At 43.0% G+C, this 13,328-nt stretch overlaps 1 protein-coding gene across 1 annotated transcript in view; it reads left to right on the top strand.

Annotated features, from left to right (window-relative positions):
* The window catches only part of SH3GL2 (SH3 domain containing GRB2 like 2, endophilin A1), a 195,727-nt gene extending 182,652 nt beyond the window's left edge, over positions 1-13,075 (top strand). The window contains exons 4-9 of the mRNA XM_090274076.1: positions 2,996-3,139; positions 3,974-4,107; positions 5,904-6,062; positions 7,568-7,671; positions 9,465-9,595; positions 11,494-13,075. Coding sequence (XP_090130202.1) covers positions 2,996-3,139; positions 3,974-4,107; positions 5,904-6,062; positions 7,568-7,671; positions 9,465-9,595; positions 11,494-11,693 — 872 coding nt within the window. The 3' untranslated portion in view covers positions 11,694-13,075. The remainder of the gene's footprint in view (positions 1-2,995; positions 3,140-3,973; positions 4,108-5,903; positions 6,063-7,567; positions 7,672-9,464; positions 9,596-11,493) is intronic.
* The last annotated feature ends 253 nt before the right edge of the window (positions 13,076-13,328 follow it).

Below are 13,328 nucleotides of genomic sequence, written 5' to 3'. Positions count from 1 at the left end.
TGGGAAGCACTTCATCTGCCCTCCCATTCCAAATGATAACCTTGCTGAGTAGAGAAATTCTGGTTGCAGGTTGCCTTTCATCACATTGAATACTGCTTGCCAGTCCCTTCTTGCCTGCAAAGTGTCCACTGAGAAATCAGCTGATAGTCCTATAGGCACCTCCCTGTAGGCAACTCTCCGCCTCTCTCTTGCTGCCCCCAGGACTCTCTCTTTATCTTTCACCTTTGACATCTCAGTCATGATGCGTCCTGGTGTGGTCCCCTCTGGGTCCAGCTTGCCCGGGACTGTCCGTGCTTCCCGAACTTGTATGTCCATCTCCTTTGTAAAATTTGGGAAGTTTTCCTCATTCTTTTCAATTCTTGCTTCCTCATTCTGCACTGGTTGACTGTTTTTTTTTTTTTTTCCTTAAGTTCCAAATCATTGATTTGAACCCCGGTTTCCTTCCCTTCACCATTGGTTTTGTGTGGATTTTCCTTCGTTTCACTTAGCATAGCCTTCACTTCTTCTTTTATGCATTTGTTGTACTCAAGCATATCTGTCAAGCCTGTGAGCATCTTTATCACCAGTGTTTTGAATTCTGCATCTGTTAGGTTGTCTATCTCCTCATCTGTTAAGTTGGCTATCTCCTTGTCGCTTAGTTCTCCCACTGGAACCTTGATTTGTTTCCCCTTTGGGCCATACTTCTCTATCTTCTCATTCTGACAGACTCCAGTCTTTGTTTGCCTCTGGGTCCCAGGTAGAGCTGTTGCTCCTGTTACATTGTGAGAGGTGGAGCCTTAGGGATTTGTCAGTACAGGGCGACCTGTTTCACCACGTTGTGGTGCTGTATGTGGGGGAGGGGTCCGAGATGGAACAATGCTGCCTGCCCAGCACTCACCTTTTTTCCAGGCACCTCTCCCACTTCCGCACTGGACTGGCGCCCCTCTAGCTGCTGCCCTGGCCATTGTTCCCAGAGTGGGTGGGTCTGCGGATGTTCTAGGACCATGGGGGCCCTTTAAACAAGCAGACTCTGCTGAGACTGGCAGTTTCTGCCTCCAGCCCCCCACTGGTCTGCATAGTCAGAAGCAATGAGGCTTGATTTTCCCCTGTGCTGGGACCATGGGCTGTGAGGTCCCGTGCAGAGCTGGGAGCACTTCCCAGGTGTTCATCCTGACTTTAAAATGTGTGACTGTGCTTTCTGCCGGCCTGCTGCTGCCACCACTGCTGCCATCACTGCTGCCGCCACCGCACCGCGTCCTCTCCACCCCTCCTACTTGTCTGGATGAGTATTTCTTCTTTATATCTTTGTTTGCTGGACTTCCATGTAGTTTGATTTTCTGGAACTTCTGGTTGTTTCTAGTTTTGAGGTAGTTGTATTCCTTCTTAGTTGTGGAGGGAGATGCAGTGTGTCTGTCTACGCCTCCATCTTGGCCAGAAGTCTCAGAAAATGTGAATTTTATGTTTTCCAGTTACCACCACTTAAAAATTGCATATTGCACCCTAGCTGCTGTGGCTCAGTGGATTGAGTGTTGGCCTGTGAGCCAAATGTTGCTGGTTCGATTCCCAGTCAAGGCACGTGACTAGACTGCACATCAGGTCCCCAGTTGGGGGTGCGAGTGAGAGGCAACCACAAAGTGGTGTTTCTCTCCCTCTCTTTCTCCTTTCCCCTCTCTCTAAAAATAAATAAATAAATAATTTTTTTAAAAAAATTGCATATTATAGCCTGATTAATGTCTAGTCAGCATGTGATGCTAAGCTTAAAGATACTTCCCTCTAGAATTTTTCTTTGCAATGTGCACCTTTATAGACTAGGGTGATGCTATACTTCTGTAACTCACTCTGATCCCCCTGAATGACACTTAGTACATGCATGTCACTCTTAATTCCTTTTGAAATAGACACTACCCTCAGTTCACTATAAACTTTGCAAAGGCTGGGACTATAGCTGTTTTGTTTATTGTAATGTGCCTGGTGCAGGGTTGGGACAGGGCCTTCTTGTGATAAATCTCCTCATCACCTGTCTCAACCTTTGAAGCCTAAAGTTGAAATGAAAGCCTATTTGAAACTGACATTCAAGATTCAGTGTCAGCCACTGGTTGCTGGAATTGCCTTCAGCTGTCATGTTTCTCAGGGGTTTCTATGCTGATGGGATCCTGGGCACAGTCCTAGGTTAGTGTACCATCTCATCTCTAATAAATAACCTGAGGAACCTAGTATCCTAGCATCAAGTAAGTCATTGGCTCTAACAGTGTATTAATAAAAGTTTCTTCCACTAAAACTGTAATTGCTTTCTAGGCATCTCCTTTTATAAAAATCAAAGCAGAAAAGAAATTGAAATGCTGTCTTCGTGGCACAGAACTAATTTTCCAATGCGGTTATGTGCTAGAGAAGTGATTATGTATTTTTAATGAACACAGTATTTCTGTTCTTTGTGGGTCTGTTTATTGTCAGAATTTTAGTTGAGAAGTGATTTTGAAAATAGTTCTGTTTTATACATGGTGTAAGCAAAACATGGCATAAGGCCCACACTGCTAGAATTAATTAATTCTCTACTTTAGTCCATGGACTCCTAGGCTTGAAATCCAAAATTAGAATGCTAATACTTAGAGGTCACATTAATCCAACAGGTTTCAGACACTTTCCAAGGGGCCACCCCGCTCCACAGAGGCACTGCCCGGACCACCACACTGAAGAAAGGGTGGGAAGGGGCCCAGGAGCATGGGAAGATAGGAAGAGGAGGGAGGTTTACCAGGAGAGCTTCACCTTTTCTCATTCCTCTTAAGGTTTTGAGAGAAAGGGAGAGTTTAATAATTTAAAAAGTCTGTGTCTACGTCCCTCTGCATTTACCTTGGATCAGGCTCTGTGTATTACCAATGAAGCACAGAAGCTAGGAAGGTGAAGATACAGTTTTCAGTAACTGAACTGGTTTGTGGACCATTTAAAACCTGATTCTTCAACCCTGTTTCTCCTTTGTTACATTGCCTACTTTGAAAGTCTGCTACCTCTTTGCCTTCAGCCTCCAGAGCTAAACTCAGCATGATCAACACCATGTCAAAAATCCGCGGCCAGGATAAAGGGCCAGGCTACCCTCAGGCGGAAGCGCTGCTTGCGGAGGCCATGCTCAAGTTTGGAAGAGAGCTTGGAGATGATTGCAACTTTGGTAACGAGTGCTTTCTCACACTTACATTCTTTCCTTTGACCATGGGACTTGCATGCCAGCAAGAAACTGTGTAGGAAATTATTCAACCATTTGCTATTTTGATTCTCAGTTCTAGGTCTGTACACAGCGGACAAAAATTGGTTTTCAGAGTAGTTTCACCATTTTTAGCGTGATTTGTTGTAGGAGTTTTATTTATTTTCTTTTTCCCTGATAAGATCCCAATGTTTACAGCAGCTGATTGACATATCCAGATGCCTGGACACACTATTGACTGTGCCTGGCATTGGATATTGAGGCAGAGCAAAGAGTCACGATGAGCATGATTTTGCACACTGCCCCATGAGCTTTCTCTTGGATCTCTGCCCTTTTGTATGTGGTACCAAATTCTAGCACATGGTTTATTCCTTCACCACTTTATCCTCTGACCCTCAGCTAAACACCTTCCATTTTCATTCCCTTGTATTCTGAGGTCTTAGCAAAAGAAAGCCCTTTTTGGATGTGCCCTGTTCTCTGTCCTGATAGTTGCTCCTGATAAATGTATTGGCCTTAAGCAGGAAAACAGAGGGCAGAGAGCTTCCCAAATTGCTTATTAAAGGAAGAGCAGAATGTAATAACAAATACTACCCCCTTAGGGGGCATTGTGTGTTGCTGGTATGAACTGTCTTAGGTAGAAAGTACACTGGTCTCTGGAGGGCGTTACATACTGTCTCTCATCCCGGTTGTCTTCAGGAGACAGGTGGTAATCCATAGGTTTTGTCTGCGATGGGCCCTATCGATGCAAAAGCAGTTTACCTCTGTTCTTAACCACACAAAAGCTTCCTTCTCCCCTTCCAGGTCCAGCGCTCGGTGAGGTGGGTGAGGCCATGCGGGAGCTCTCAGAGGTGAAAGACTCTTTGGACATGGAAGTGAAGCAGAACTTCATTGACCCCCTTCAGAACCTTCATGACAAAGACCTGAGGGAAATTCAGGTACCTGCAACTAGTCCTTTGGGAAGGAGGCAGTTCAAATTGTACAGATGCAGGCACCCCTTTCCTTTAGAAAACAGTTTCTTAAGCTTACTGTGCACATTGTCATCACTGGCCACATGAATTGCAAAACAGTCCAGCAAAATAAATAGAAAGAAACCAGAAATGCAATACTTTTGACTCACTATTATGATTGTGCCACTCATGAATATTACATTTGACTTCTCCACATTCAGTTTTCAAGATTTCTTAAGCTTTTTTTAAGAAGGATATTTTTTCTCTGATAATACACAATTTTGTTATTTATTGTATGCTTTTTCTGGGCTGATTTCACCCTCTCAAATGCTAGTTGCACTAGTTGTTAGCTTAAATACTTAGTTATTCTATCACTCTATAAAGACATGTTTTTATGTTTTCATAACAGTTGTTAGGATTGAGAAAGAATATATAACTGTTCCCTTCCTAAAAGAGGTAGAACAGTTGAGCTATTCCAAACAAAGTTCAACCAGCTTTACCTCTGACTAGGTGTGTAATGTTTGTTCATTCATTCCTTCAACAAATATTTGTTGAGCTGTCTGATATCTAATTTTCTTTATTGTGGAATGGACTGCTGTAACTTGAAGTCTCCTAGATTTTATTATTCCAGCTTAAGTCTCCTTTAGCCCTAGCACTCACTCAAGGTTGCACAGTTAGTAAGGGGCAGACTCACTCTAAACCTAGAATGTACACTGACTCCAGCACACTGCCCTGTGGCTGACAACAAATTTTAATGTCTTAAAATAATTTTCCTCCCAAAGGAACAAACATTTAGCTTTGGATCACAGTGTGGATTGGAGGCAAGGTATGCAGTGGGAGGGAAGATCTAGGATGTTCTTTCTTTCCTTCTCATTTCTTTGCCATTCCCTACTGTGTTTTAATCTGCTTCTCTGTCTTTCTAGACACACCCGAGATCCAGGGAATTCCAGCACTTTCTCCTACCTATTAGTAGTGGGACACCACAGCTCTTAGGAAAAATATACTCTGTAGCTTTGGGAAACTGTTTTTTCACTTGGTCACTAAAGGTGCTGGCGGAGGCTGCACAGACACGTGGCGGGGTGATGCAAGGAGGGACTGAAGTGCACTGTGGGGCGTTAGGTCTCATCTAAGTCAGGGTTTGCGGCTTAAACTAATCAATGGTTCCCTGAAAGCTGCTTCAGTCAACTAGGATAAGTGTTAAGATACAGATTCCTAGGGCCAACCCTGGATATTCTAATTCATGTGATTAAGAATCCAAATTTGAAATAAGCAATTAATAATCAATAAGTTTATTCTAACCGAGTAGATTACCTCATGGATAAGTCCTTTCTATTGCTAATGCTCTATGATTTGAAATTCAAGAATTCCATTCTTTCTTACTTCATTTCAAGGCAAGTGGGTTTTTTTCTGCCTTCTCATGAGATACCATTTCTTCTGAAGATGGGGATTTGTGGACCCTGTGCTTTCCACATGTAGAGCAGGTACTCACATTCCCACCTTCTCTTGTGGAAGGGAAGGGCATGGTCCAGCTTAAATAAATAAATAGCACTGGTATTTCCCACAGTTTCTTTCTTGCTCTTAATTATTTTTAAAGCTGTTTCCCCACATTTAGCCTTTGGAACTGTTTGCCCCACTGATGCATGAAATTTTAGAACTGGTGACATGATACTTTAGAAATTAACCTGTCTCCCTTTGGAAGCTAACAGGCATGATGGGGAAGTGAGCTCTAAACTGGCCTTTTCCGTGCGTCCTTTCAAAGCGTATTCCTGCCCTTGATTTTTTAGCATCACCTAAAGAAGTTGGAGGGTCGACGTCTGGACTTTGATTATAAGAAGAAACGACAAGGCAAGATTCCAGATGAAGAGCTCCGTCAAGCTCTGGAGAAATTTGATGAGTCTAAAGAAATTGCTGAGTCAAGCATGTTCAATCTGTTAGAAATGGATGTGAGTTAATCTCCTGTGGTTTTCAGTTTAATCTTGCTGTGGAGGCACAGGATTAATGTGCTAAAACATTAATATCTGATTACACCATGTGGTGAGAACTTTAGTAGATGGCTATTTCTTTAAATAATATGAAATTAGGAAGTAGATTAGAAATGGTAGAGATTTTTTCTTGTATTTCTATAGTTTGATTTAACTACATTTTTTTCTACTGATGATCTTACCGATAGCGAGGAGATAAACAATGTTTCTGATGATGCATGCATTAGTTCAATAGCTCAAAAATACTCTGTTGAAATATGGAGCCGATTGACTTCAGATTATATAAGTATCAGCTAAAACACATTCAGAAGAGAGTGTGGAATATTGGTTAAGATGTTCTGTATTTTGAAGTAAAGCTGACGTTTTCTTTCAAATAGGTAATTTCAATTGACAAGATGACTGTAGTATAGATTCTACATCTGGGCCATAGAGGAGGTAGTTTAAAAGCTGCTTACACATTTCCAGAGTACTAAACTATTATTCATGGCTTTAGAAGTTGCATTCCAACCACTCATGTCATGAAACCTGTTAACCAGCTTTCCTCTCCTTGCTCACCCCTACCTCTGGTCCAATCACTTGCTCACTAACTTCTGCCAAGATTTTACAGAAGCTTTATGTAATTACTACCTAATTGCTTCACCCTGACTGGTGACAGGGGTGACATGAGGACCATGCCCAGGCTTTCCCATCACCCAGAGAAGGTCTAGGTTTGTGTTTATGTAAAACAACTTGTGCCCACCTGCCTACTAAAGAGGAGTGCTGTAGGCATGGGGAAGGGGATGACCTGAATCACAGTGCTCCTTCCCTGCACCCAGGGCTGTACCCCACCCTCAAACGCATGCAGCAGCTTTGCCACTGTTCAGCTGGATCCCAACATGAGACGCAAAATGAAGAGTAATCAGGTATGCTAGAATATTAGAGCTGGAATGAAACCAGATGTCACTTGACTCAATCCCTTTACGTTACAGATGAGGCTCAGGCAGAATAAAAGATTTTTCATCATACCACACTGCCTCCTATGGTGCCTTGTGTGAGATATCAGTATTCACATATTTATTAACAGCACTAATATTGACTTAGCATGAAAAGTAAAAAGCAACAAATCCTTTGGTCAGTACATATTTATTTTTTCTTACAGGATATCAATAAAATAAGCCAAACCCTACTCATAAGGTTATAGCTAAGCATGAGACTGTTTAATGAGAGTTATGTATTCTTCAGGAGGATTCTGAATAATGTCGCTTCTCTCTAGTACTAGAGTTCCCAAGCGTAAGGATGCTTTCTTGTCCTTCATCATTTTGGAACCTGCGAGACTGTGTGTCATAGCCTGGCTCACCACATGGTCATGGGCATCATCGAGCACTGGGCTGCATGTCAGGGACAGCTCTGTCACATGTGCAGTGCAGTGGTGGCTGCTTACAGACAGTAACCTGGTGACTAAGGCCTGATCCCCCCTCCATCTGCAGATTGAACAGGTGAGCCAACTCTCTGCACTCGTCCAAGCCCAGCTGGAGTACCATAAGCAGGCAGTCCAGATCCTGCAGCAAGTCACCGTCAGACTGGAAGAAAGGTATTTTACAGCTCCCTGCATTTTACACTTCCATTTTCTTGCTATAAAATGGTGTGTAAAGAAATGGAAGTGATAGCAAGAATACATTTAAAGGAAAATGTCTACCAAAATTCCTGCTGATCCTATATAGGCACCATGTGGATCCTTTGTTTTGATTTTATTTAATCTTATGCTTTGTTTTACTTTGTTGCATTGACTCTGATCTCATGCTTACGAGAGGTCAATACTTGGACTATATTTTGGCTGCCCAGATGGGACAGGAGCATCCACCGGTGATAACGGGTACAACTTACTGTTTGGGTACTGAAGGCATATTGCCATCAATCATACAGCCCTGTAGGCCAAGGATTGTTAGCCTTGTCTAACAGATGAGCAAACAGAGGTTCAGGGAGCTGGAGTCACTAACCCTGGGTCACACAGTGGTCCAAAGGGGATTCATGATCAAGCATAACCTATTGGAGAGCTTGTATCTTTTCACACCTTGTGTTTCTCTGAATGGTGACAAAGTCCAGCAGAGGGCTGCTTTCTTACGCCTGTTCCACCTCCTCTGATGCATGCACAGCAGAGCTCTGGTGGTTTCCTTTGAGAACAGGGCTTCCTGGAGTCAGAGGGCAGCCTGCACAGCCCTGCACTTTAAAATGTGTTACTTTATTTAGGTAGATTAAGCAGGATGATTTTGCTAAATGTGTGTACGTCAAAGAGTCACCTCAGCAGCCTTTATTCTCAGCTCGTGGCCAGATTAGACACTCATAGCTGCTGAGACGGCTAAATACACAATGACGCCTCCAAGCATTGTGCTGCACTGTGGGAAACCTCCTCACCTGTTCCCGTTGTTGCCTTCTGGCTGCCTCTTCCTGTCCTCAGTGTCCTCCCTGACCAGTGCTTTGACTGTGCGTCTTCCCACAGTGCACCCTGGTGGAAATGTGGGGAGCAGTCTGAAGCCTCCAGAAAGATTTAAAACTGTGTACTTCAACACACTAAAGAAATATATGTCTTTGTGACATCTGTTGAGCATGGGGTTCTCTTTTTTTCCTCTGAAATATGTACAAAGTCTCTATCCTTCTGCTCTCACCATACCCGAAACTCTCCCCACCTCTGCAGATCTGTTCTATACTTTTCTCAGTGAATAACTGAACCTGGGGGAAAAACGTGAGGGTGTGCAGAATGCATTTAATGGCTCTACCTTTTCCCCATCCTCCTGTTTTCCTGCATTTCTTTCCCCCTTCTTCTACCGCTCTTAATGCACATGGTTCCTCCTTTCCTCCCTTCTAACCTTCTCCAGCTCTGCATGGAATAACTTTCTTCTGCAAACAACTCTTCATCTGGAAACGACTGCTACTTATCTTTTAGCTTCTCCCTTAAACCTTCTCCAGCTTCCCCATGGACAGTAGACGGGCCACCCAGTCCCGTGTTACTGTAGCATTTTGCACGTCTTCGTAGCAGCACTTCCTACTCTTTATGTCTCCCCTACAGACCAGAAGTCACTTGAGGGCAGAAACTGTGCCTTATTCACCTTTGATTTTGGCACCTAGCACAGTGCAGAGTGAGCTCTGAATAAGTGAGAGAGGATGTGCGGGATGGGGAGAGAGGATGAAGACAAGGGAGGGTGTGACCACAGAGGGACATCACCAAAAGCAGAGACATGCACACATAAGAAAACTGAGGGCCCCTTTCAGATTTCCCCAGCTCCACAATGGCAGATTGGTGCGTGAGCATTTCCTACATTTTGTTGCTTTTCTTTTTGCTTCTTAATTGGCTACATACTCTCTCTTCTCTGTCCTTTTTCAACGCAGAATAAGACAAGCTTCATCTCAGCCGAGAAGGGAATATCAGCCTAAACCGCGGATGAGCCTGGAGTTTGCAACTGGAGACAGTACACAGCCAAATGGAGGCCTCTCCCACACGGGCACTCCCAAACCTGCAGGTAAGGGGCTGGAACCTACAGGCCCGCTTATAAAGGCCTTGGGCATATCCTGTTGACACTTTTCCAGAAATTCTAGGAACAATCTAACCTCACTGCATTAGAAGTAGATGGTACTATGTTTCTTACAGGATGCTTTTGTCCAGTAGAAACTCTTTTAAAAGGACTCATCCTCCTCTCATTGATCATTTCTTTTCCTTCTTCCCCTCTTCTCTCCTCTATAAAACTTTTGCATCTTCTTTTACTCTCCATCATTAGTTCTTAACCTACTGGTAATGATCACATTTGATTTTTACTTCCCTTGTGGTTGTAAAACCAGCTTAACATGTGAGTGTTATGCTGGGACTGCATCTTCTTTTCTGTTTCTGCCCTTCTGTGGCCCAGCACGCGTGACAGCGATGCCCCGGGCAGCGTGCGCCCTGTACGCGCACATAAACCCGCAGGCAGCAGCTCCAGGAACATGCCGAGTTGGATTTCTTGAGTCCCAGGAGCTTATGGGTGAACATAGTGCTTGAGATATTTTCAACCTTAACATTTATTTGGTTGAAGAAGAGGAAACTATCTTACACTGGATGTGGATTTTAAAGTTATGTAGCTTTCTCCTATTTTCCCTTTATCTCTAGTGCTTGATGTTTTATAGTAAGACACTTGTTATGTGATGCTTTTGGGAGACTGTGAAGGAAGAAGTGAGGTCTGGGGTGACAGTGGAGCTCTGTGACTTGAGTCCCTTCCACCACTCAGAGCCCAGGGTGGGGTATAAACAGCAGTGACTCTTAGAAGTTAGCTGGCTACAAGGACTCGTCATATATGTTATGTGTATCTTGCTTCTTCCTGCTCAGAAACCAACTTGCTTCTTGCTTCTCAGAAACCAACCACATATTTTACTCTTCTTTCAGAGACTTGTTAATTTTCTGCTTTCTTTAAGTAAGACAATATATTACATTGTTTCCCTTCAAAGCCATGTGGGTGGCATGGGTGCTGTATGCACTTGTCTGAGTTTATATGCATATGTATATGTGTGCTATATTAATATAGTTGGTCATTTTTTTCCTTCAACTCTTCATTAAAAGCCACACTCTTATAGAAGTATATGTGGGTTTAGGTGAAAAATCGTATTTGGTCATTTAGCATAAGTCCTTTGTAAGATCTGACTCCATCCTTTATTATTTTACTCAAGATATAGTACATTTTGATATGCCATAGTTCTGATACACTCCTCATATTTATATATACAATAGTTTACAAAGTTTAAATTATATAATTTTTACATAATCTCATTTAATAGACATACTAATACTATGAAGTGAGTTTTTATACAAAAAAAGAAAGAAAGAAAGAAAACAGAGTGGAGTGCCTTGTGCAAGATCACACAGAGTTAGAACTTGAACCCAGTGTTTTATGTGGTTGTGTTTTCACCACATTTTAGTTTTCCAGAGGTTGGAGTCTTTCCTTTTAAAAACTGAGAACTGCACTGTTATTTTGAGATTGCAAGACATCATTCATGCAATTAACTGTACTGTTTTACACATGCAAAGATTTTAAAGTGCTAATGTGGAAAGAATTCTGGCCATGCTGTATTATGAACCTAAATCTCATTAAGCTCCTTAAATCATTGGGTCTCCTCTCCCTGAGCATTGTTAAAGGAAAGCCTTGATAAATTCTGTTTTACACATCTCAAGAGTTAGATATGATCATTTTTCATACTGGGAACAGAAACAGGAACCTGACAACTTCCAGGAATCTGGAAACGCTTCTGAAGACTGTAGAAAAGGTGCTGCTTCAGCAGGAAGAGGAGTGAGGAAGGAGCCAAGGGGAACAGCAGGCAGGGGCAGCAGGCAGTAGATCCGTGCGTTAAATTCCCCTTGTCTTTCTGTGTTCTTCTCTCCTGCTCCGACTCCCAGGTGCCCCAATGGACCAGCCCTGCTGCCGAGCTCTGTACGACTTTGAACCTGAAAATGAAGGGGAGTTGGGTTTTAAAGAGGGTGATATCATCACACTCACTAACCAGATTGATGAGAACTGGTATGAGGGGATGCTTCATGGTCAGTCAGGCTTCTTCCCTATCAATTATGTGGAAATTCTGGTTGCTCTGCCCCATTAGTATGTCATGCTGGCTGGTGCGCCTCCTCTTGACCCAGATAGTTACGTTTAACCACTGCTTTGGTAATGCTGCTTACAACACATCCCAGATGCAGGCCGCAGTGGTCCAGGTCATCAAACCCCACGGAGTAACTTTGGTTGACTTGTGTGATCCCACAAGAGTCATGGTGATGGATGATATCTTCTCAGCCTGGTGGGCATGGCATGTGCTTTATAAATACCATCTGAGGCCAGCCAGTAGTCAGAGAACTGCTGTTCATACAGTTCGCAGGAGGCTGTGGCTTCTTAAAGTAAGGACCACGAACCACATCACAAAAAAAAAACCATCTTCTGAAGATATTATCTGTCACCTGGGGCCTTCTCCAGGTCTCAGGTTCTCCATTTAAACAGGAGAAAGTTTTTGCTTTCATATTGCCCCTCCCAAATATGTGAGCCACAAACTTGTTGAAGAAAGCCTCCCTCACCAGCAATTGTCTTCTGGTCTGAAAGAGTCCTTTGATGCTATTAGTAGAAAAGTGTTGAGTGTGGATTCAAACCCTTTTCTGAAAATATTTACCATTGTTCCTCCCACTTCTGTCCATTTCTAAGGTACAGCCAGTTTTCCTCCCTCCCTGCCATTAAAGCCAGAGGGGACCTCCTTTTATTTCTAAGACAGTGAGCAATCAGCATATTGTGAGAGGGGCAGACAAGAGGAGATTCTTCATTATGAGGGATTGGGAAAAGATCTGGTTTCCAAGCTTACAGCTCCTGCTGTAAAGAAACAATGTGTGTATTTAGGGCATTTCTGAAGGTAAGAGAAGGGGAACAAATGCTTTCGTTTCAGTTTTATTTATGACTTATGTGTTTCATGAATCCATTTGGCACAGAGACATAAGGAGAAAAACACTAGAAACCATTTTTCCACTAGTTCATAGACCAAGAAACAGTAAATACCTTGTCTTTCCACTTTCACCTTGTGTTCTTTGAACATCATTTGTGCATATGCTGCCCTCAATGAGGACCAAATAAAGATGATTTTTGTGCTTAGCAGTTTAAGAGTACCTGGCTGCAAATGCAAAACTCTTTCCCAGTTCAGCCATTACTTTCATCTGTTCCTTCTATCTCATCCTCATCTGTGTGTACAGTGCTGTGTGTAAGTTTATGAGTGTTTTCTTTTGTATCAGCCATTAAAGTCCTGTTAAGTTCTATACAGAGTTCTATTTATCTAGCTGTACAGATTCTTTCAGAGGTTTAATGTGCTGCTTCGGATGTGCCACCTGCGGTAGTGGATCATGTGGAGTGAAAGGCAACTCTTACTGCTTAATGTATAAAATCCTACCATGGGAAGCATCGCTGTTTCCAATAAATATTGCTGAAGACAAAACCAAAGGCTCAGCCCTTTATTTTGTGTCAGTTCCTTGGGTCCGACAGTGGGTGGACTCAGGCTCACTTCACTCTCCAGTGCTTTCTGATACAAGCAAACCAGACCTGGTTCCAGCCTCAATCTACTTCTGGGGGAGCGGGGAAAGTTCCGTCATCAAGGAGCGAGTTAGCCTAGACACTTGTAACTTCTTGGGAAGCCCAAGAAGCAGGAGATTTTGCAGAGAGGATGTGAAAGTGGGAGCAGGAGTTCTTTTAGAAGTGAGTTATCATCAGT

Source organism: Furipterus horrens, unplaced genomic scaffold, assembly GCF_987537825.1.
Source record: "Furipterus horrens unplaced genomic scaffold, mFurHor1.1.pri manual_scaffold_4, whole genome shotgun sequence".
Taxonomy (NCBI): Eukaryota; Metazoa; Chordata; class Mammalia; order Chiroptera; family Furipteridae; genus Furipterus; species Furipterus horrens.
The sequence above is the reverse complement of the archived record's forward strand: the minus strand, read 5'-3'. Positions and strand labels throughout refer to the sequence as shown.